Source organism: Dermacentor andersoni, chromosome 1 (genome assembly GCF_023375885.2).
Source record: "Dermacentor andersoni chromosome 1, qqDerAnde1_hic_scaffold, whole genome shotgun sequence".
Lineage (NCBI taxonomy): Eukaryota > Metazoa > Arthropoda > Arachnida > Ixodida > Ixodidae > Dermacentor > Dermacentor andersoni.
The window spans coordinates 36,469,934-36,495,356 of NC_092814.1; the positions used below are offsets into that span (position 1 = coordinate 36,469,934).

The 25,423-nt window shown below is 49.2% G+C and overlaps 2 protein-coding genes across 4 annotated transcripts in view; both read right to left on the reverse strand.

Moving 5' to 3' along the window:
- LOC126545268 (rhotekin-2-like) overlaps window positions 1-25,423 on the reverse strand; it is a 196,181-nt gene that overhangs the window by 31,783 nt on the left and 138,975 nt on the right. For 2 of the 3 annotated variants that reach the window (XM_050193055.3, XM_050193053.3), the window contains exon 2: window positions 736-926. In XM_050193055.3, coding sequence (XP_050049012.2) covers window positions 736-926 — 191 coding nt within the window. Of the gene's footprint in view, window positions 1-735; window positions 927-3,695; window positions 3,786-25,423 lie in introns of those variants that run through there. The other variant, XM_055061318.2, reaches the window with a different exon arrangement.
- On the reverse strand, window positions 18,009-19,869 carry LOC140215206 (uncharacterized). The gene has a single exon (XM_072285897.1). The coding sequence runs from the start codon at window positions 19,548-19,550 to the stop codon at window positions 18,261-18,263; it is 1,290 nt and encodes a 429-aa protein (XP_072141998.1). The 5' UTR covers window positions 19,551-19,869; the 3' UTR covers window positions 18,009-18,260.

A 25,423-nucleotide genomic window follows, 5' to 3' on the forward strand; every position in this document is an offset into this window, starting at 1 on the left:
AAATAAATCAACCTGTAAAGGCGGAAAAGTGCAGTCACAGGTGATTTTTTTTTAATCAGTTCAAACATATCCTGACTTGGTCTGAAAATATTAGAAGTGAACGCAAGTTTTTGTCTAATCATATATGTGAATTAAGCACCATCTTCATCTTGTCTGTACCGTATCATAATATTGTGTGTGTGTGTTTAATAGCTTTTCGGGGTGTACAGGTGACATCTTGCAGTAGAGCGGCAAGTTGGGCTAGTTGGTGGAAGTTCATATTCTAATACGGGGGTTACTGCGTTATAGACACACGGACAATAGATTCCACTTCTACTTCTGTTGTCCGTGTGTCTATATCACAGTGACCCTCGTATTACAAGGTGACATATTGTTTAATGCTGTTTAGTAAATGCTACCCACGAAAAACCGGCCTGTCAGCTGAAAGAATGGGCTATCAACGTGACAAGCAAAACATGGCACAGCACTGGTTTCTTAGTGCCGTATTGTGTGCTGCAGCAAATATTAAAAATTCAACTGCTAGTCCAATGGTTTGCCGTGTGTCTTCTTCCCGCCTGTTCAGGTCTGTGTTTTCTGCTGGAAACCTCTTTATGCAACGTGCACCCAACGAGCTCGGGCATATTCTAGTCAACAGAAATAAACAGGGCAAAGCATTCGTACAATTTTGTTTAACAGTTCGTTTCCCAATGCGCGCTTCACTAAAGCCAATCAAGCGATCCTGCTGGCTCCACTCACGACTGCTTGGGCCGTTCGGCTGTCTTGCGGCGTTGCAGCTCGGCAACATAGGCGGCCATGCGCTCGTTCGAGGTGAGCAGCGACTTGGCCGCTTCGAGGCTCTGAGGCCGGTGTTGACACACGGCAAGCAGCTTGGTTGTGCCCTCGCGCATCTTAATCTCCAGGTCGATCTTCTGCTCAAGGTCATACTCCTGCACAAAGCCAGACGACGGCATCTTTTTTATGCACAACGAAAACGAACCACGCAGCAGATCCGTTGTGCCTTTATCACACACCATGTCTACTTGGAATGAAACAACGATTACAAACCACGGGACCTGAGAAAACATTGCATTTCCAAGCAATTTGTGACCATAAAAAATAAAACTGCTACAAATTTGAACATCAGACTGCATGCCAGCTAACTGCGGAAATAGTTCTCTCTTATATCCCACGGTGTGCAAACTTTTGGAGCCAATTGTACCTCACATCATGCAAGCCGCAGTGGCCACGAAAGGAGCTCCGGTGAAGGAAGCCCCCAGGAGTTTATCTAAATACATGGAGTTGCAAAACGGAGAAATCGCTTTGCTCGGCATCCACAGTGCTGCTACGAATTTGATCAGGTTTGTTGCATTTAAAATAAGACGTTGTAAAAAGGCTACTGATTGTATGGCGCAGATATTTTAATGGCATTAACACTTTTGTTTATTATAAAAGTTGTTGAAAACAGTCTGATCAAAATAAAATAAAAATAACAATTAACTGGAGTATCAAAGTTAACAACTGTGTAACTTGATCAGCAACAAAAAATTATAGAATTCTTTAATCTGGACTTATTGAAACATCTAAAGGGGGCAAAATTTGTGTTATACATTGCTCTGAAGTAGATTACTAATTTGTGAATAGAACTGAATCTTGCAAAACCCTAGTGCAGTAGTTTCACGTATAGTTGGAAACTCAGCTTGAGATGCTCGAAGAAAGGTAAGTTCGCAGAACTGCAATAGCTGTTTTCTGTGCAGAGTTACAGATTTGCAAAATTTGTTTCATTGTCCTTTTTATAATAATAATTATTATTATTATTATCATTATTATTATAAAACTTACCAATGTGCAGCAATTCTGCTGCCTACAGTGGCAGAATTCAGTTCATTTTCCTTTTTTCTTAAGTGCAAGTGCAACTAACTTCATTTAAAGTGTTTCTGCGTTTTGCAAGTTGGTTTCAAGCTAACGTAGAGTGCACACTCTTAAAAACATTTTCGCCCTTTAGGGCACATCTTTTCCCACAACGATAATCATCGTCCGTCTTGCCCATATTTCATTTCTTTAACGCTGTGAGCCTGGTACTTCCAAGTCAGGAATGGCATGCGCATTATCAGCGTGACATAGCATTCTAGACAGGAAAGTAGTGAGCACAAGCAAGGCAGATGATGGTTATCGTTGTGGGACAAATATACACCCAGAAGGGTTCAACTATATTAAGAGCGTACTGTATTCTAGCACACTTGAAGCTAAAGCTTCATGATCCAGGAGGGATAGCAGAACGAAAGAAAAAAAAAGAGAAAAAAAGGACTGCTCTAATCCGACGCGCTTATGGTCAGCTTATCTATTTCCACATGTGCTGCGAGCCATGCTCGATCCAGTAAGCCACCACGAGACAAAAACACAGGACCGTACTACAGTGAACTAGAATACATATGGGCAGTGCACTGAGCGACGCGCACTGCTGCTCGTAGTCGCGGCATTGTCGTCGCTAACTAGTGAACGCGCGTCAAGCAAGCCGGAGCTCTACACGCGGCCGGGCTTGAGTGCGCGTCTGGTCAAACGCCAGCCGCGCGTTCCAGACCTGCTACGCCCCCCCCCGGATTACGCGACTAAAATACGCGACGCCACTGCAGCGCCGCCGCTACAGGGGAACCAAAACGCGTCAAGCGAAGGTACGGTCGCGGCATTCAAAAAAAGGATACGTAACACTCTAACCACGTACGTCACCGCTGAGACGCATCGAAGTGGATTCAGAGCGCGCCGCGATCAGCAATCGCGACCACACCGTCTGGCACTCGAAGAAGCATGACGGCACCCTCTTCACATATTCATGATCGAGCCGGTTTCCTCATCACGGACGGTTTTTGAATCATAAAATGCCTTCCCGCTGAGACTGAGTTATGGCAGTACATCGCGTTCGGAAAATCTGGACAAGCACGAAATGGTGAAATAATTTAAAGGGAACAGGTCCTGCAGACCAAATGCTTCCGAGACAGTGCGCTGTCGCTGGTGAGGAGTACATCTTTATTAGAGTAAGGTATTGACTTTGAGATAGCCTTTCTCAGCTGAACTGCGGGGAGCAAAAGAGGGACGGCGACGCTCTATAATGATTCCTTAATGTTGGTAATGGCTGACGATGTCGCCAGCAAGACAGAAACGCCCGGCACGTGCAGGCTGTTGGAGTGGCATAGCCTGGGGGGGGTGACACATGGGCACGTCCTCCCCCCCCCCCCCCCCCCCCCCCCCCCCGAAAGCAATATCTGAGGTAGCAAGCAGAAAGTATGAGCCGTGCTACTTGCTGCTGTAGACTTCAGACGGAGTTTATCAAGATGGTAGCTAGAAAAGATGACACATCCACACAAGAATGACAGATCAAGTACTTATGTCAAAGGGTGCCCACGGGTAACGTCAATAAAACAGCGCAGCTTTCGGTGGCTCACACAGCGCGTGTCGCTATTCCTGCTCCAGGACCCCAGAAATGACTCAGCAGAAGTTGGCCTCAACTACAGACGACACGGAGTATCCCACCAAGGATTGAAGGGAAGAAGATGCACCGCAACAAAGACAAACGAGAATATCGGTGCGGACTGGCCCATAATGAACCAGTTGCAAGGGTTGGTACCCTTATGCTCTTCAGCATAATGATACCAGTCCAGCAACAAGTCTTATTATCATAAGGGCACTCTCAAAATGTCCCCAATGTCTACATGCGGACTTACAATAGGCCCAGGACGCATCACGACTGAAACGCCCGCATGACGACGTCCTCAATATGTACCCGTTAGAGGTACTGAATATGAACAGTAACTCTAGTACCTGTAAGGTTATTTGAGGGCACCTGTTCGTGAAATGTCCCACTACGCCCATTTGAGGACAACATCATTACGTTACAATGTCCTTTTTGACATAGCTATATCATTGCATATGATCGGTGGCATAAAAACTGAGTCTGTTTAAAGAATTTTTGTAGCTATGGCGAGGGTTTTTACGTGCCAAAACCACGATTTGATTATGAGGCACGCAGTAGTGGGGGCTGCGGATTAAAATTATGGGGTTTTATGTGTCAAAACCACTTTCTGATTATGAGGCACGCCGTAGTGGAGGACTCCGGAAATTTCGACCACCTGGGGTTCTTTAACGTGCACCTAAATCTAAGTACATAGGTGTTTTCGCATTTCGCCTCCATCGAAAGGCGGCCGCCGTGGCCGGGATTCGATCCCGCGACCTCGTGCTCAGCAGCCCAACACCATAGCCACTGAGCAACCACGGCGGGTTGGGGGCTCCGGATTAATTCTGACCACTAGGGGATCTTTAAAAATTATATCATGGAGTTTTACGCGCCAAAACCACGATCTGATTATGAGGCGCGATGTAGTGAGGGTCTCCGGAAATTTGGACCACCTTGGGTTCTTTAAAGTGCATTTAAATCTATGTACACGGGTGTTTTCGGATTTCGCCCTCATCAAAATGCGGCCGCCGTGGTACCAGGGGATCTTTAACGTGCCCCCAATGCACGGGACACGGGCGTTTTTGCATTTCGCTGACTGTCCATTTCGGCCGCTGCTGATTGGCTGGAGCTGTACGAGCAAAGATGACAGGCTGGGACCACCTGTCTCCTTTTTCAACTCCATTTTGTTGTTTCCAATAAATGTTTCTAGAAGCTTCCAACCCCATTTTGTAGGAAACTTCTAGAGCGTTTGTGTTCCAATACAGTCATCATTAAATATGGCACACAGTGCGCTAATTTTCAGAGGCGGGAGTGTCGACAAAAAAGACGAACGCCTTATGTGACGTAGCTGATTTCGTAGAGCACAATAGTCTAGAAGCTAGGCGGAGCGGATAACAAATAAGCGCCAGACCTATATGGCTCCACCTGTGCTCCAGCACTTTGCCGACAAAAGCAAGAAAGGCTTCCCCTTTTTCTCACACTTATTAGTTTATAATTTATAAGCTCTTCAGTTCAGCCGACATCCCAATATGAACGGTGTTACTCGCATGCATCAAATAACTTAAACAAACCTTATTTAGCAAACGGACTCCACGCAGGCTTTACACTTCACATTGCTTAGAAACGAGAATTATTCGTTATCCCATTCGATATTCGAAGGTTGCTTTCCTAAAATATTCGTTTTTCGACACGATTACGAAATTTAAATTTTCGCCCACTCCTTTGCAAAGCTTACTTTACATACACATGTTTTCTTTCTTTTTTTTTTTTTCCGTCTGAATCGCTTCATTTTCAATGAGGACATGCGAGCAAGGTACACAGTGGCTCTCCTATGTCCCAAGAACGTCCCAAGGCCGGAGAATACGGCAAGGTTGGGTCGTTTTGAGGATCTGCTGAGAACATCCCTACACTCACAAAACTACAGGGCGTCCTTATAAACTGTACATATGCTGTCCGTGTAATGAACGTTGGTCCGTGTATTGAACGGTGTCTTCGCTTCGAAAGGCACGGTCATAAAGCGCTCGCAATGACACATTCCGGCGCACTGAAGCAAGCCATGGCTATCATGAGCGCTCTTGCAAATTCGTGCTAGTCAAGGCGCGTTGTAGAGACCGCACGTCATATGAGCCGTGCGCTCGGTACCATAGAATCGCCTCCGAGGCATGCGTCGATGTTCCACAACGGTAAAACTCCGCCTCGTTGACTACTAAAGGGAGAATAACGGTATGCACAAACAAAAAGAAGGCTACACAGAGAGAAGTAATAAAAACGGATCACCCAGAACAGAGCTACTTATGTACCGAAAGGAATGATTCCTCATCGGTAGGATGCGATCCGTCAGGAAGCCGGACCCATGGCCATCGCGAGACACGCGCAGCCGCTCATTCGGGCCCTGCCTGCACGATGCTGCGCCGAGGCGGCCCCGCAGAACCGTGATGCGGCGGCCTGCGCTGGCCGCTTTGTTGCTGTGTCTACTGGTGCGCGCACAAGAAAAGCCGCCCGAGAAGGCGCCAGATAGTGGAGGAGGTGAGGGCGGCGCCAAGACTACAGCGGCACCCGCTGGCGGCGATGGCGGCGGTGGTGGCGGGAGCTTCGCGCTGCAGCCTTCGGGCGTAACGGTGCCCGTGTGGAGTGACATCGGTCGCTCGCTGCTCACCATGTTCGCCGGCGACCCCGGAGACGGGCTCAAGTTCGCCCAAGAAGCACTACAGGCGCCCGGATTGGGCGGCCTCTGGTCCGCGCTGTCATCCCAGCAGGGCATGATGGGCATCTTTGTGTGGATCAGCTGGTTCTTCTTCCTAGCCGTGACCGCGGGAGGTCTGGGAATCGTGGGGGCGCGCTTCGCCAAGAAGTGCGGCGGCGAGCGCCTGCAGATCATAACACCAGAGTACGACGACTACTACCAGTACTACTGCATGGCGGTCTCGCTGACCGGTGTGGCGCTCATCATCACCGCCGTGGCGCTCTTCCTCAACAAATCGGACATGGGCTCGGCCGTGAGCGATGGCTACGACAACTACGCTTCCGCCGTCACCCTCCTGAAGGGCATTTCGGCTGGCGGCGGCGACGACAAAGGCAAGGACAAGGACAAGAAGCCAGAAGCTACTCCGCCGGGCAGGCTCCGGCACATCGTGGACACGCTCAACACGCGGTTTCGCGATGACTTTGGCGAGTTTGTCAAGAGACGCGTGGCCATGGACTCTGGCTTGCCATCACGTAGCGTGCTTTCCGAGTGCAGACACGACGCACGCTCTTTGTCACGTTCGCTATCGTCCGAAGGACAGCGTAGCCTGGCCGCGCTGTTCAGCGCCGTGGGCCGTCGCTGTGGCCAGCTGGAACGCTCGCGCCAGGTCGCCTACGGCAACCTGGCCCGCGCAGTCGAGGATGCCACAGTGGCGGAGCGTAAGCAACTCCTACGAAAGGTGCGGGACGCACTGGAGCGAGCTGAGGAGCGAGTGCGCATGATGGCGCAAAGCGGTGGGGGCCTGGATACGCCGATCAACAAGCTGGCGAGCTACGAGAGCGACGGCGGTGCGGTGGGTTGGATGAGCTTCCTCACGGGGCTGCCCATGCTGCTGGTGGTGGTGATCACGCTGGTGGCGCCCATCGTGGCCATCGCCGGGATGGGTATGGCAGCACAAGACCACGACCTGCGGCCCACTGTGCGCTCTGCCCAGTCGAACACGGGCGGCCTGATGCTCGTGTACAGCGCCGCTGCCGGTATGGTCTCCCTCATCATCTCCTCGTACATCGCCACCCAGCTGTACCTGGTGGCCGGCGCCGCAGAGGTGTACGTCTGCGAGCCATTCCGCTCGAAGAACTTTAAGGTGCTGGACCAGATGTCGTACGCGCTGTGGACCGCTGACCAGCGGGGTGGCGCGTGGGGCGGCTTCGTGCCGAGCGAGATCTTGACCAAGTGCCAGAAAGGCGGCTCGGTGTCCGAACTGCAGGCGCCTGAGTGGGCCGGCGGGGGCAAGGGCGGCAACGAGACAAAGAAGGAAGCCCCCGCCGCCGACAAGAAAGAGAGCCCCGAGAAGCCGCCCCAAGTGCTGCGGCTCAGCGCCGACCTGCTGCGCAACGCGAGCGCCGTGCGCGACTCGGGCGCCGCAGTGCGCGCGCTCGTGGACGCGCTCGGACACCTGCCCAGGCAGCGGCCGCTGCGCGACCAGCTGACGCGCAAGTGGCGGCCCTTGGTGCAGGGCAACATCAGCGGGATGGACCCGCTGACCGCCTCGGTGGGCCGCTACTACAACGAGTACATGAGCGACGCCGAGAAGAGGCTGCGCTGGGCAAACGCCGAGCTGGCCGAGCAGGGCGGCGGCGGCGGCTGCGAACCGGCTTTCCAGACACTGAACGCAGCGCTGCTCCTGTTCTGCGACACCTTCGTGGCAGGCGCCGAGGGCTACTGGCTCGCGCACGTGCTCGCCTTCGTGCTCCTGCTGTGCTTTGCTCCAATTTGCCTGGGCATGGCCAACCACTTCCTCGTCATGGAGAACTACGTTTATCACGGCTTCGACGACAAGAAGGTCAAGCGACGCGAAGAGCGTGAACGACTGGGCCTCGTAAAGAAGAAGAAGAAGAAAAAGAAGAAGAAAAAGGAAGAGGAGGAGGACGACTCCTCAATGAGCGACGACTCCTCAGTGGAAGATGACAGCTCATCAGAGTCAAGCTGAGGTCCTGCACCCCATCACTCATCTCACAGCGGTGTGCCTCGGCGCATGCACTTGTTAGCCCCCATCCAGTTTTTCTCTGCATGCATGCTTCGCCCAAGCTTCATTAGCAACCAGTCCAGATTGCACGCCGTGTACCAAGGCGCGCGACTCGGTTTCGCGCAGGATGCACGGGGAACCGTCTCCGCGCGAGAGAACACTGTGTTCGGTGACGATGAGCAGATAAAAGCATCAGGCTGCATGCGGGCCTATTGGCGACGCTGAGGAGCCCCAGAGCCCCTTAGCGTCAGAGCCGCAGCGTCTGAGCACGGCTGTGCGCAAGCTGCTCACCAATAATGCGCAAAATATGCGTGTGACTTACATTACCACAGGGATTTACTATACCTTGTATCGGTACCGAGTTGCACTAAAAAGCTGTAGACCTGCTTGTAGCCGTTCTCGCTGAATGCGCGGCCATGCATGAGGTTCAGCACGAGTGTCATCGAAATCGTACGCGTTAGCATTATTGCGAATATCTGAGCTAAACGAAAGTGAGCATGACATGCCATACCGGCCTACAATATTCGCACTGTCGGTGACGCTATCGAAAATTCTCGACCCGCTGCGGCGGCCGATGGCGTTGTGCTGCTGAGCACAAGCACGCAGGTTGCATTTCCAGCTGCATTCCGAGGCGCCAAGAATGCCGGTCGTGTACCGTGCTTTGGGTCAAACAATGGTCGATCCGGAGCCCTCTCGGTGTACCTCGCACCGTACAGTCACGGGACATTAAACTCCACAATTATCGAACATCGGGTGGGGCGAAGCAGCTGGAAACAGTATTCCATGGTGGGTGAAAGAAATGTGCGTTCGTTCGTATAGGCGCTACATACGTTCGCATCCGTTTAGCTAGAGCATTTCAAAATCCATGCTGTTTGCTGCACACGTTCCCGAAAGGACAAAGGCCAACAGAAAGCGCGACTTGACCAGCCTGCAATTTGTTGCGCAGCTACTACGCATTGCAAGTTGACACCGCATGCGAGTCAAATGCATCGTTCACGAGGGGCGCGCTGCAATGCCTCACTGCAGCCCACAAGGTCTGCAGGCGCGCCGTTGTGGCAACCGAGTCGCCATCAGCCTCTGCCCGGCTCTTGTCGGAGCCGCGGCTGACTTGCCAGGCGCGACCTGCCAAAGCGCAGGAAGCGTTCCGGCAGTGCATGGCGGTGGCAGTTGCTTATCAGCCGCAACTGAGCCGTTTTCGTTTCCGTCTGGCTCCCCAACGTGGCCCAGTTTGCGCAACAGTCCGCAGACGCTTCCGACATACGACGTCGTTTAATACGCACAGAGGTTCCGGCCCCGGCTGTGCCGGCTCCAGCGCACTTTGTCGGCGGGACACCATATAGCACCGTATCGCCAGCCGCTTTCACTCGGCGGACGAGACGCAATACACTTTCGAAATCGCGCGCAGTAGCGCCTTGCACAGCCACAGCGGCAACCAGCGGCCGTTATAACGTGAGAGTAGGGATACAATCTTCGGTTTAAGAGCGCTCAAAAGGCGTCAACATTTCGCTGCGCACAGTTGCGGGTTCTTCAACGTTCTTCTGCCACCAGGGGTTCTCCAATGTGCACCCAAAGCGGGGTACACGAGCGTTTTTGCATTCGGCACCCATCACGATGCGGCCGGAAATCGAACGCCGACCTCGTATTGAGCAGTATATATAGAACGTCATAGGCAAGCCGCCGCGGCGGGTATTTCTTCGAGCGCAAGATGCAGATGGCGGGAATCGGACGAAGTTTGAAGCGACAAGAATGTTTTTGAAGCAGGGCCAAATTTTACAGCAGCTTTCGCGTATAAAGTTACGGATGGCGACTACGTGTACAGCTCATGCAACCTGCCGAATTTCTTTCAGGATCATAGGGGGCAAAGTTTACGACAGCGCCGGAAGTCGGTTGCTTTGGCTCTCGTGTACCGTTAGACTGAGTGAATTACTGCTTCTTGCGCCAATGTGAAGACGGGTGCCAAGGCAACAATAATTTTCATACCGTTAGTGATTAATTTATTATTATTGGATTTCGACGTTATTTCATCACGTCGAAACATGTATTTTTGCTATCTATATATAGCGAGGTAGTCCTCTGTTTTGCTCTTGTAAACAGCTAAAAAAATAATATATGCTAGGGCAAACATACTTTTGTATCTCGGTTCATATATATGGCACTCCCCCAAGAAAGTCAAGATGCAACATAAAGATTTCTTTTAAGCAATAGCCACACTTAAATTTTGACATAGAGGGCCTCTTAAAGCCAGACTATTCCGTTGGAGGGACATTAAAGCAAGGATAAGCGCACTTTCCAAGAATCGCTCGGCGGCGGCGCCACACACATGCGGCGAGGTATGCACGCGTGCTAATAGCTGTGCGCGATTTGGCTGTCGCGACCAGGCACGGGGCACGCCATCCTACCACCGATGGAATGAACGCGACCCACTTCGTCAGCCGCCGTGAACGCACGTCGGAAATGCAGCACCGCACTATAAGACGGTGATCCAACAGGTGCGGCTGATTCAGTCTGTAAAGCAGGTTGCGCACTCAATTGAAGAGCAGCGGATACTTGAGGGCCGTAAACAGCGCCAAGAGAGGAGTAGCGCTTAAATCGAACGTTAACAAATCACCGCTAATTCACTCTTGTGAAGGTGGTTGGTCAGCGAATATGTTGCGCCTAATGTGTAGAGCACCTTGTCAAACACCGATCCCATCGTGTGCGGCCATTACGCACATTGCTCTTCAAAGTGATGTATGACACGAAAACGCGTTTCAATGCAGTTTACGAAACCTTTATTTTATTTATTACTTTGAAATGACTGCTATAACTGCTTTCTGGTCGCTATGAAACACTGACGTTTTTCGTTCTTATTTGAGAAACTTTTGTTCGGCCAACGTTAAATCGATACATGACCCGCGTACGATCGTTGGTTGACTCAGATCGTTGAAGTAACCGAGGCCAAAGTCTTTAACGAAGTGGGTGAACCCCTGCTTTCTTTCCTGTTTTGAGATCAAGAGATCAAGAGTTTTGAGTGGGATAGTTGGTACTGCATAACTTGAGGCAAACCGCAAAAAAGCATGACGACAACAGAAGTTAGTAATTAATTTTTTTTTTTTTAATTATGGGGTTTTACGTGCCAAAACCACTTTCTGATTATGAGGCACGCCGTAGTGGAGGACTCCGGAAATTTCGACCACCTGGGGTTCTTTAACGTGCACCTAAATCTAAGTACACGGGTGTTTTCGCATTTCGCCCCCATCGAAATGCGGCCGCCGTGGCCGGGATTCGATCCCGCGACCTCGTGCTCAGCAGCCTAACACCATAGCCACTGAGCAACCGCGGCGGGTAACAGAAGTTAGTAGCGCTGTCTCTTCGTTCGCTTCTGTTGACGTGCTTTTTTGCGCTTTGCCTCAAGTTGTTTTGAGATGTCTACGTTAAAGTCTCCGACAACGACCACCGGCTAGAGATTTGTGGCAACGTACGTTGATCAACGCGGACGAGCGCGCGCCTCGTCATCATGTGGTTTGACGCTTTCTTTTTTTTATTTGTGCGTTTCGTATTGAAACGAAAGCTGTGCTGTGTGTTCCCTTAACGCCTTACGGGGGTATGAGCCACTGCTCCTGGCCCTGCACTGCCGCCGGGATCGGCCCACCTGGGTTTCGTGTCCGCCCACCGTGACGGACGCGAGAAGATCCCGGGATCCTATAGCCATAGACAGCTTCGCTGTGAAACTGTGTTAGCGAAACCGCCACCGACGAAATGAAGGCGATATACTGTACGAGCATTGATGCTGACGCCGCCTGTACCCTGAACACGGAAGATGCACGTTTAACAGCCTAGGAAACACTCTTGAGGATTCTGAATGAGGGCATTGCGTAGTCCCGCCGCCGGCTGCTTGACCCGTCATCGCAGCGGGCAAGGCATGTCGGCAACGTGCTACACGCTGTCACTAAAGCCCGTGCATGCACAACGGTCGTTGCGGAAAGGTCCTTTTACAGGTTTCTGCAATCGGCTGCGAAAGAGTTGGCAATGGTGTACCACAAACCATTCAGCGATACGCCGCGCGATAATGTTCTGCTCTGCAACGAACTGCTACTTGAGCAATAACTGGCCGGCCTTTTATACGGCAAACAGCTAAAGTTATGAGGTTACGAAATATAAAGAAAAAAAGCTTCGCGTCGGCTGTCGCTATCTGTGCAGTATCCGCCACGGCACAAAATACACGCTCGTCGTCGGACTGGAAGAATTGGCCGAGGGTTGAAAGGCAGAAGCCCATGCAGGAGCATGTGCATGCTATTCGAAAACTCCAGGCTGCAGCTCAAGGAGAAGTGGAGTAAATCAATCAAGTGAATCGGAATCATCGGACTCTGCAAGCTTTTTTTTTCTTCTTCTTTGTCGTTGTTGCGCCCCGCACGAACGCAATGCTACAGAATTAATGAATCCCTTGCGATTAGCGATCGACGAACATCAAGACAATATATGTCATTCCACCATAGATATTCAGTTCGGGTTTTAATGTCGACGTAACAAAATATAGGCAGTTAACCGCAACTAAGAGTCCTCATCAAACAACTCGAAACGCCGCAGTCGCTGGCGACATTCCCAGTTTACAAACTGCCAGCGCCAACGCGAGCGGCTCATCAAGACGAACCCCAGCCGCGAAGTGGGGACGATCGCGCTTCCGGTCGCGAACCGCGGGGCTCCTCGTTCTTCTATGACGAGTGCGCGCCGCGCCACAGCAGTGCGCCGAAGCCCGGCTCGTTTCAAATGGCGCGCGGTTCTCGCACCAGCACCGACCAACAGAGCACCAACCCGTAGCTCTCTGCTTCACGTGCTTCAGAGCGGAGAAGAACACGGCGAGGCGACCCACCACGCACGGCACGTCGCCTTCGAACGCTGCTGCGCAGAGGCACCTGCGGCCACACCCCGACTGCGCAATATCACCAAAACTAGAGTTCACGGGATATGCTCATACGCAGTAACTCGAACCAGGACGAAATTATACAGGCCCATCGCCAACGTAGTGCGCACTGACAAGCATCCTGCTACACAGTGTATTCTCTACAAAACCGCAGCGACATGGTGCGAAGAGTTACTTTTTCGCGTCACGGTTCCACACGGTGCGCCGATAGGGAACAAGAGATTCGAGTCTGTTTCTGTGCTGAAATAACTCGCGATGACAATGCTTGAGCAGCATAATTCTGTAGCAAATATCACTGAGCGAGGTTTTGACACATTTTTACCCGAATATCGATTTTCGAACCCAAATTTCGCACGCACGCACGCACCACACATACACAAGCGTCTCGTTGGCTGCCACGATGATTCCGCGTACAGCCACCCCATAGATTCCCCCACCCCTATTAAATAAAGATAACAGAAAAATCTGGCGCTATAAGATAAGCGCTCCGCAATACGGTGCCTCTCAGTGCCAAGAACAACCCTAGCCCGGAGACAGTTGGTTTTATTTCCACACCAATAAATAAATAAATAAATAAATAAATAAATAAATAAATAGACGGAGTTCAAATGTCCCAACAAGAGTTACAAATTTTCGTGGCGTACTGCACGTGCAAGGCAGAGCTGACAAGAGACGGGATACCGAACCTCTCACAGCAATACTTAGCGCAGCGAGTACCAGCGATAAATGCACATGTTTTCCCCTCGATTAATTCAAAGTAGGATCTTTAAAAGCAAAAATTTTTTCGACGCTCCAAAAGTCAACTTGGCCACAACGCACGGCTCCCTTCTCTGGCCATGATGTTATTGATGATGATGAGACTAGAAATAGATGACGGCAGCAGTACAAAATTCGCATGGTGCAATAACCCGCTGAACAACAAACGTTCCTCCCTCCTCGACATGCGTAACGACCAGAACAAGGAAATCCATTTAACCAATCAGGGAACGACCGTTAACTCATCCTCAGTACGCCACAAAACGCTGTTGAAACAAATTGTGCGACTGGCTCGGGCCTTCCGTACGACATGGCGCGGCACCTGCTACACTTACTGTCGAAAGTTGACCAGTTCGCCAATTACTGAGCCGCCACCTGCAGCGGCATTATAGCACGTGACATAACTTCGCAAACAAGCGATGACCACAGCGACCGCGCAGTCGGTGCCGTTCATTTTATCTCCCTTCCCAAAAGAAACGAAGCGAAGCTGCCGCTGCATGAACTCTTTATTAAAAAATAAATAAATAAACAAAAACTCGGTGCCCTTTCACTCTGTGAAGAAAGATAACCAGCGCAGCTGTGTATGTGGGCCCCTCAATGGCGAACTGCACCTCCGCCGTGGGTCGGCCCGGCATTACACTATCTTCGATATCGGCCCACGTATGGGGAGTGCTTAACGCCTGCTTCACCTCCGCCGCGGGTCGTGCCGGTATTGCACTATCTTTGTGATCGGCCCACGTATGGGGACTTTCTTGCTTACAACGACACAAAACTTTCCTTGCACGGTGTAGGTACACAGCTTCGCTGTAAAAAAGCGTTGATTATAAAGCTGAAACACGGCTGCGTTGTGTTAGGTGGAGCACCTCGTTAGAATTTATCAAGCACTGCCAGCCTGCATTACAGACCTTCGGTAGGAGTGGTTAATTAAAAAGGCGAGTATGATGCATTAGACAGACATCAATGAAAGAAGCGGCTACAAATGTCTACACACTGCGCTCACAAGAATTACCACACTGGACCAAGCCATCAAAAAGTGCTATCGCACGAAGCCACTGCGTCCACGCGCGACGCACACTGCGCGCTACCGCGGCCGAGTTGCCTCGGGCTGAGACAAGGGACGTATTCTGCGATCAAGTTCGGCGATAGCATCGCCGTCAGGCGCGCGCTGATTGGCTGATTGAGCACTACGTCACGCGAAGGCGGTAGCATCGCCGAAGTGATCATCGCAGAATATGTCCCCAAGGCCTTCACCGCGCCCATAGAGTTCCTAAATAAATGCCCAAGAGGGAAATGTGGAGCTAGTGTCTACGGGGGTTCTCCTGAGAGTCGCCTCAACCTACGTGGGAATGATGCATGGAGGAAGGAAAAATATAGGAGGGAGCATTGCGTCACACAGCCAGCCTTGACAAGCGAACGCTCCGTGAAGCCACAGTGGTGGCCCAAAACGTGATCTCTTGCGTCGAGATCACGAAGCAAGAATCGAGATTTGCTGAAACGTTTGGTTCCCAGTAGCAAGTAGTTTTTATTCAGTGCGCGCTTGTTCAGCTGCCCTGCCGTGGCTCTTACCTGCAGAGCAGGAACACGAAAACCAACCGCGCACTTTGACGTGCGATCACGTGTTGGTCCACAAGCTTTGGCTTTAACAGCGTTGCGGTATGCTCCCTCCGATCTTTTTTCCTTCCTCCACGGAATGATTACAGGTTTCTGATTAACTTCGATCTTTAGGCTAGTGGCGTTTGCTTGCGGCGCAGTAAACGAAGCTATATATTAAAATATTTTCGCGTAATATCTAATTCTATTTCTGCAGTATTTTATACAATGCACGATACATTGCATAACGTTTGTATGACTGAGACCGGAGCACGGTTTACCACCAGGGCACACCAGGGTATCCATTGTTCTGTAATTTCTTCCCGATTTAGCGCAAGTGAATAATTATTTATTTTTTACAATAACAACCATGCATGTGCTTATGTAAAATTACTCATCAAATATTTATGGAAATAAAAAGTTTCTATTGTGATAAAAGTGTTGCGCCTCAGAGAAATGCTACAAGTGTCGTCTGCTACGACGCCTGGTCACTGCGAACGCAGACTGTAGGCACTTGCGAACTTTCTCGCTCTTTTGAAAGGCTGCGTCAGCTGTCGCGATTGCGGAACGTCTTCAAGTACTTTTAAGCACATCTGCAGCAGTGCTAGCTGGGACGCTTGTGGCCTCATACGAGTATGCCTCATTATAATTTATGTTGACGTACCGCTTCTGAAGCGCGCGCCAGCAGCTGTTACGGCGTGGCTTTGCGCTTACCCGTTTTGTGACAGCAGACTACAGCCTGGAGGCGGCAACCTTTCCTACAACAAGTAAGTTTGAGTTCTCAAATGTGCTGAAACACACATCTCAATGAGCACATAAACGAGCAATGTGTAATGAAGCCCTCAATCAAATTTGGTTGTCAAGCCACCAGAAGTACAACTGTCTATGCAGTAAACAAAATGTGTTATGCACGCAGTCAGCTGTCTTTCCATTGCACTGTGCATCACTAGTAGAAAAAAAGTTACTGGCAGGTTATAAATCACCACGCCGCGACACAAACATCGGCTCAGCCGCTAGCCCAGCGCGCTATCGGCACTTCGAGCAACGTTACAGAACAAAGGCAAAGAGCTTTGCGCCGCACTGCCCCACTGCGGGTTATAGGCATATTGTGCTTGGAGCGAAAGCAAAACTGCGAAAAAAGATACCTGTAGAATAGTTCGCCAATCAACGTATACCAATCCGTAGCCTGTACTTCCAGAAATTCCCATGATAGTTGAACGATCGAAGCGCCATATTTCCATCTAGTTATAGTAGTATGAAACTCTATTCAGACCGCGCCCATCCAAAAGCACGAAAGGTGAGACTGCAAGAACCAACAGGGCGACAACTGTAGTCAAGCGGCTAAGACTTTTCTCGACAATGAATTTTATTTCGGCTTGGCCGTCTTTTCAAGCCATATAGCTTTGTATGAAATTCTATGTTTGAAACCCCAAGCTTTCCAAACTATTCTTAGGCCACGGGCCATAATTTAAGGCTTCAATCACTTATTGCACTTCATAAAGTAAAACAAATACATGATACTGTCTATTTCGGTTGTCCTCAGAAGCGTGCATTAAAACAGGTCTCGGGTCAGTGTCACTTCGGGTCAGTGTCACTTCGGGCAAGTGCACTTCGCCGTTAGGGTCATACGCAGGTTGTCTGTGGCGTGCACTTGCCAGCGAATGCGTTCAATGAACTCACTTGGCTGCGATGAAGTGCGTAGCCTTGATAGCCCCAGCGCTTTAAAAATAAATAATACTCAATGCATAGTCGCCAAAAATTGAAAGACAAAGACCATCTTTTGTTGTTGGTTTCAAATAAAACGGCCATTCTTAGGGTGTGTTCCAATTCTGGCCATCGTCGGAGACAGTCTACGTAGACAGCCAAGGAGACAGCCCGAGACAGCTTCGAGGCCATGTAAGGGAATGCGTTCCGAGCCGTCTGGGAGATCACAGCCTCCTACATGGAAGACGTATGGAAGACGCTTTTGCGACGTGACGCCACCTCGCGGCGACAAGAGTTGAGAAAAGCACACGTTATTTCTGTATTTTATGTCTTTGTGCCGGCGAATCTATGAAAAACACGATGTGACTTACATTAAGGGCGCAGGAAAGCGTGTCTACGTTTTCTTAAAATTAAGTTGGCCCACTACCAAAGTTTAGGTTGGCCCACCCCCCAAATCTCAAGTTGGGCCATGTGCGAATTATATTTGTCCCACCTCCAAAATTAAGTTGGGCCCTGCCCAAATTTAAGTTGGTCAACCCCCAAATTTTAGGCTGGCGCATCCTGAAAATTAAGCTGGCCCACTCCCAAATTTCAGTTGCCCCCCCCTACTATAAGCTTCCCCAAGCCATTTTGCTCTGAACGCCGCTCTCGTTCGTGCACACGGCACGCACAGGCTCTGCACACGGCACAGCGTCTCTGGATCCAATGCCTCCTTTACTAGGCATTACCGGATCTCACCGAAGCACCCACGCCACTTAGCTTCGTAGCAGGCAACGGGTTCGGTGGTTCGGTTTCAGCATGATTGACGTGTGCGTCGCGTCATCATAACAGGCGATGGCGTCACCCAGGTGGCGACCAATCACTGCTTGCAAAGTGAATTCTTAGGAAACCGAATCGTTACAGAATGCGATTCCAGCACACAGACTTCGATATGTCAAAATTTTATTGAAACCCAATAATTGTCAATCCACAATAAAAACAAGAACACAATGTTCTTAAAACCGGAAGAACAAAAAAAAAAAAAGCACAACACACACGATTGAAGATATTTTGCTCCTTCATATCCAGGGACGCGTAGTACGCAGGCTTGCATTCCTACCTCCCATCACTCACGTGTTCTTCCCAGTCTGTCGAACACAAAAACTGAACGCCTGCTCACCCAAATGGTTGCTTTCACTCACTTTCGCTCGCTACCTTTCGGTTTAACTACAGGCACACGCTTGATGAGGTGGAACTCCGTGAAAAGCACGTTGTCCTCTACGAATTTACGCTTCAGCGCACACTTTTTCTTCGTCTTGAGCTTCTTTTCAACAGGCGGCTGACCACCACTGGTTGAGGGAGGTTTTTCGACCTGATCTAAATTCGATTGTGCACCTGCGGTGAGGTCACACTTGAGCGCACCACATGGGTGTTTCTTGGGCTCGGTGTTCTGCTTCGCCTCAACTGTCGGCTTTGCCTCAAGCTCGATGGACAGTTTGGAAGGCGTGCCTTCCTTCTTATCCTCTAGCGACGGGCCTGGTTGGGGCTCGTTCTTTGCGTCAGGTTGCTGCTTCTCGGAGGTCGAATGTATTTTAGCTGGCGGGACCCGTTCAAATTTCTTGAACAATGAACTACTCACGTTGAGCTTATTCTTCCGCCTTGCTTCCAGCTTGCTCTTCAGCCCAAGCTTCTTGGCGTTCGGTTTTGAGTTGGAAGTAGTCGCCTTTGCAAGCCGGTGACGTTCTTTCGACGATGTCTTCTTGACATCGAAACTCTTCTGCTGAGGCGCCAGACTTGGATTCGCCTCAACGGCTGGCTTCCCATTAGCTTCGTCTGGCCGCTGTGGTCGGTCACGAGACGCATCGATCGCGCGACCGGGATCGTCTTTCGGCTCAGGCGCCATCTTTTCCCCAGGTGTGGGCTGCCGCTCGAGCTGGTGAACCGCTGACGAAGTTGAGTCAGACTTCGCCGCGATAACCTGAGTTTCTCCAGTTTGCATCTCCTTGTCGACTGCAACATCCTTGGCTTTCTCGGCATGCTCATCCCTAGTGTCGGAGTCCTTTCCGAACGCGGTGGCAGTAGAAGGTGCCACGTGAGGCCTAGCACTCACCTCCTCCGAGTGCCCCTTGAGCGGCGCTAGTGGCCCGCTGATCCCGCTCGTCACAGAAACCCCGCTTGTTGAGGCTTCGTCACCTGCTGCTGAAGGCACCCGTGGTGGTGCCTCGTTGGGACCCGGCAGACATTTCTGGCTCGCACAATCAGAACAGCCGGCCTCGCACTCCCTCCTTGCAGCGGAAAAGTTAAACTCGGAAATTGATAGACCACTACCAATGTAACCGAGAAACGCTGTCAGTTCTCTTCGTGACCTGAATTTGCGACCTTGGGGGCTGTAAATGTACACGTCATATCTACCCGCTGTGCGTCCACTTTTTCGCTGGCAGACCTTGCGGATCCACCCCGCAGGAACGCCGCACCTGCTGTGGAACATGACTTCACGATAAGCAGTCGGAAGAGTTAGGGATCCGCGCACGGACTCTTGACTGCAGCCAGCGGACGATTCCGAGCACACACGCGCTGCTGCTTGCTAGCGCAATCAAGCCGACGTGAACTTCACAACTCTGCTCACCCACGAGCCCTGATGTCCACGAAAACTCTTTGTTCCACGAGGAATGGTGTCCACCAGGACCGGCCCTCGCAAAGTAAAGGTCATGCATCATAGGTGGCGCGATTCGACACCTAGCTCACAAAAAGTATTGCTTGGGACGGCGAAATCCTAAAACAACAACAATAATAATATTAGTAAATAAAAAAACTGGAAAGTATAGCGGTGCAAACACATATTTGAAAACAGAAGGAGCCTAGTGCCCCCTAAGTGCGGACACGAACTGCTATTTCTGTCGTACCCCTCGCGTACACACTGGTGCGCGACAGAATACAACGGAATTGTGGAAAACATCGTTTCTGTGGTTTAAACCGAAAACGTTGTCTTTTATACACCGTCATTAAAGGGTGCACAAATAAAGTTCCATGGCGATGATGCTACAAAGCTGGCAACAGCGCCACAAACTCATCCAGTGTGTTCCTGCTAGTTTCAGCCATGTATAGGTGCCCCGCTGCTACCCCTCTGATGGTAAGCTAACCGCACCTCATTGCTTTTGTAACAAATAAAATAATATCGAACAATCCACCCGTAGATGCAAATTCCTTCATCCAAGGCTCACCCTTAAAAAAGAAGAAGCGTGTTGTGACTTAAAATGGCACAGAAACACGCCAAGAGTTGTTCGCCACTTTTTAACGCAAAGGTATAGGCGGAAATATCCTTGCGAATAAGTTATCTAAAATAACTTTTTTTTTTTCAGTTACTTATTTCGCCTTTTATTTTTGACTATGTGGTAGCATAAGGTGTGTGCAAAAGAACATATCAGAGATTACTGCAGTTTGCCGACCAGCCTATATCACTCTCCGGAGCAGTTTAAATCGCAATTTTTATCCGCCGTATTATAACGAACAACTGTTTCAAATTTTAACAACGCAGCGGAAAATTAACTGTGGCCTTCGAGATTCGTTTTTGCAGCTCGCCGGTGTCTAGATGCGGACATACCGACAGGCGCAGACGAAGACAATGGCGGCTATGTAACTTCTAGCGTCTGCAGTACGGCAAAACAGGGCCTTCGAACTTGTTTACATTGTCGCGGAAGAGGTGGCGGTGCGATGTGGAGACTAATGGCACCCTCGACAAACCTTACAAGTGCCCACCAGGGCTCCCCGGCGCGATTTGTCGAGGAGACCGTAAGAGGCCGAGCCGAAGGCAAATGCATTTTTTTTTTTTTTCTGACAAACCCGGCAAGTAACAGTAGGAAGTCTTATACTGAACGATTCGGACCATAAAATACGATCTTGCCGCCGTAACTTGGGCAAGAACAGAGCAGCGGTAAGCTTTTTTCTTTTTTTCCATAGCTTGCAAAGAAAAACGCAGGTCTTCGTACTACTGAACGTTCTAATACTAAATACTGCAGTAGTGCTGGCTATAGTTTCTCAGTTTTTATGTTTACTGGAATTATTGGGTTGTAGGGATGACCGCAACACTTCGAGAAAATAAAATGGCGCAAGCAATTTCATTTACTTTTTTTTTTCTTTTTCTCCTGCAAAACGCCTGAGACCGGGATTGGTCGAGTGCAGCACTGAACGCGGACAAAAAGCTACGGGATTATCATCCTACTATTTATGCCTTGCCTAAGTTACTATTAGACAATAAAAAGAAAGCAACCTACACACTATGAAAAGTTCTACGGGCCACAGTTTAATACGGACTTTATTACATCACATGCGACAGCTATGACACACAAAGAAGAACGGTTCCTAAGCAGAACAGGTGGTATAAAAACGAATACACCTCCGGCGAGCGGTACTCACAAATTATAAAATCCAAGAAGGTACTCGTACATCCACAGTGAAACTGGCCTTCAAAGCTCAGACGGTACTCAACCCACAAATAAATCACTACTCGCACGCTGGCGCAAAGCAGCACAACACAAGCACACGGAGACACGCAGAGGTTGTTCGTACAACTCGCCGAAGAGGATAAACGGACGTTGCAAGGCTTTGAAGTGCACACACGCTGCGAAGGCAGCCGTTTAGCGACGAATCGAACATGAAGCTTGTTCACTTATGCCCATCCTCTAACCGCAGATTGTACTCTTTAACACAACATAGCACGGGATAGGATGCAGCGCAAAAAAGCGCTAGCCGCGTATCTTGTTCCATCAAGCCGCTAACGACAACGACCGGCGACTGATTCAGGAAAGCTAGTGAAAGCACTGAATGCTAAGTGGTCAAATCAAACCTTTCAACCACTGGGATGTCCAGCCTGATTGGCTCATATATGTCACGCGGCTCAAAAAGGGCGCGAAAACGTCTGAGGTTTTCGCAGGCTTTCTCCTTGCCCTCCGGCTCCCTACATTGCTAGGTCGGACGGCGTCGGTTGTGAGAGAGGGAAACGGGCCGTGCCCATTCACGCTTGGAGCCTTTTTGGTGGGTAGAGCTAGGTAGCACCCTGTAAATCACACCGCTGGCTTTCTGGCGTGCCCTCCGACGCAACGTCCGCCGCGGCCGTGTTGGTGTGCATGCTACTAATTGATTATTTTCCAGTCATACGATGGTGCGTTGGCGACACCAATATTTATCTCGAAATAGGGGTTTGAGGCTGCTGTAGCAAATTACTTCGATCGAAAGACTACTTGAATAACGCAGCAATTACGGATAGATATGCTTTTGAGGCTGCCTCAGAACCGTAACGTAGGAGCCTCATTCAAAGCTACATTATTCGTATACAGTAAGGCCGCATGTTCGGCCAAAACTGATGCCCCTCCAAAAGGGCAGTTTTTCAGGCGAACATTACCGCACTTTGCCGACCGTAGTTGCTGCTGCTACTTTCTTGCTAAATAGCTCAACACCGGAACGCGCACACATAACGAGTCACCTTGTAACGAGTCACTTCATCCCTACAGACGTTCCAACGGCTGGATCAACAGAATTACGCAATGAAGCAACAAATCTAAATAGCGCACCATTCCATTATTAAATCGAGTAACTTTCTTTGGCTATCTCTCGTGTTTTTGTGGTGCAGCTGTTACCGCGCGAGGGCTTTGCGGCGTCCGAAGGTTGAAATGCTGTGGCCGGTGGTGTCGGCTGTGTAGCATTTCTCGGCTGCCCGAGTCCGCTACACGTCTCCTGTCAAAATGTGCCGCTTCGTCTTACCGGCTTACCACAGCTTCGCTTAGACAGACTCCCCGCAGTGCGTGGGATCTGCAAGGTCTTTTTTTTTTTTTTTTTTTTCGCCCCATGGGTTACCTCACGGTACATTATATTTAAGTAAACGTGTGCCATCGATATCCGCAAAGAAGCTACATAAGTGGTCTGTGACCTCACTGTCTGTAACTAACTGTTCGCAGCCTGAGGCTGCTCACTTTCGATCTCCGTTGGTGTTGACCTGCATCGAAATTTTCGACCGCGATTGACAGACAAAGCATGATTGTGTAGAAAAGGTTCATAAAGCATGCTTGAAAATGACGTGGAGCAGCGCTTTCTGCATTCACTCGAGCACGCCCGAAAGTGTAGCACGTGTGACATGTGCATCGCTCATCGAATCCAGTCTGACATCTCGAGTTGTAGTACTTCGTTTTGACTCGAGCCCTTCGATTTTAAACTGAAGTAGTCGATTCGTATTCGAAATATCAACGATTATTCGCATATCCCTGTCACTAGCGTCACCGAAGTTACAAGTACGAAAATGGAGCCGGTTAAATTAAACACGCGTCGATTTACTAAGAATCCGCAGACTAGCACCACTTTCGAGATATCGAAGCACAATATTAGCCCCCGCCTGTCTTCTCGCCCATCGCCTGCGTCACCGATTCTTCCACAGGTCACCCGCGAAGCTTTTGATCGTGAAATGTTTCTGGCGTCGACTACCTCCGAGTATACACCGATTGGTGCGCGATTCGGCAAATTAATCTCCTCTGTGATATTCGCTCTCTATATTTCCGCGGCCTCCTTTAAGGCGTTCGACAGCTTGACAAATATTCCGCAGCTAGAGGCACGTGAAGGGACGAAAGCCAGACGGGCGCACCGTGCAACCATCAGCGCATCTGTGGAAAGTGCGCGGCCATGTGTGAACCGAAGGACCCGCACTGCTCACAACCTCCCACGCCAGCGAGGCAGCCTGAAAATTGTCCGATCCCCATCACGCCGCGCAAGCGGAATGGGGCGTAGTATCTCCATTGTCTTACATGACACACTAAACGTGATAACGCCAGGGTAGAAGCTCCATTATGCGGCCTGCTGTGAATGCATTATTATTATTATTATTATTATTATTATTATTATTATTATTATTATTATTATTATTATTAGCGCACATCTATATTTAAACATCGATTCTGTCAAAAGCCTTCCATCTCCACATAGAGCTAACACAGACACCCACGTTACCTACCTTCACCTGTAGACGCAGCAAATCGAATGTTCTTCACAAATTAATACATGAAAAAATCTGCTGCTCGCACTTGCTTTATAATGTGTGTTTTTACATCCTGCAGAATTTTTATATTCTTGTGCCTTTAAAGGCACAAGAAAACTTGTGCCTTTCAGCCTTCAGATTTTTGTGACCCTCTGTCTAGAGTGCAGGCGACATATAACGCCCATTCAGAGTGCCTGGATATCTGCATGCCTAATTTTAATATTTTCCTGAAAGGAGTTGCAGAGGAATTTCAATAACTGAACAAAAATTCTCATATCTGTTGTGTTTTCCGTCATTCTCTAATCCTTTCTTCTGTTTATCCTCTTTTACTTTGTATTCTCTTCCTGTACTCATTTTATGCTCTGTTAAAATCTCTATTCGCCAAATTACTATTTTTTTTTATGTGTGCGCGCGTGCGTATGTGTGTAAGCGTTCACTGTTTTTCCTGTGCATTGTTTTGCCGAGTGCGTCAGCACCATGAACCTCAAGTTTGTTCCTGGGCACTTCAATAAACGTATTTGATTGATTGATTGATTGATTGATTGATTGATTGATTGATTGATTGATTGATTGATTGATTGATATATCCTCCTTCTACCGCACATCCCCGTGCCTTGTGTCTTCTTTATTATTTTTTCTTTAAGCAGTACATTATCTTTTTGTTAGATTGCCTGTGTGCCAGTATTAAAACCTTATGGTTTTTATTGACTCTCACACATTGTTCGTGTTTTTCTTTTTCTCTTGTCTTCTTTTTGTTAATTCACCTTGGCTTCTGCTGGTTGTAAACTATTCGTTTTATAATTGTCGTTTTCTATTTCATGTTTATTTTTCTGTATTTGTATTCGTATTTTGTATAGCCGTGCGCCAGCACTTAGACCTTCTTAGGATTGTTCCTGGGCACGTTAAATAATAATAATAATAATAATAATAATAATAATAATAATAATAATAATAATAATAATAATAATAATAATAATAACAACAATAATAATAATAATAATAATAATATTATTATTATTATTATTATTATTATTATTATTATTATTATTATGTGATCGTGCAGAAAAGGAGACGTAATGTAATGGATTACAACAAGTCAATAAAAAATAAAAATTAGTAAAGAAACATAGAAACGGATTCGAAGTAAACCAACACGGCGCTAGAGAACTGACACTATATTTCGCTGCATGCGACCAAGCAGGTAGGGACACTCGTCGCGGTCCCTACTTAGCGGTCTCTGTTTGTTTCAACAGTGACTGCAGACGCAAAGCTTATCTGAAGCGCAAATGACGCAAGAACAAAAAAAAAGAAAGAAAGAGAAAGAAAACGGAAGAGTTTTCCCT

Bases quoted from the DNA above. Each gene is read 5' to 3' on its own strand.
- LOC140215206 (XM_072285897.1), bottom strand. From the start codon at position 19,550: ATGTTCCACAGCAGGTGCGGCGTTCCTGCGGGGTGGATCCGCAAGGTC.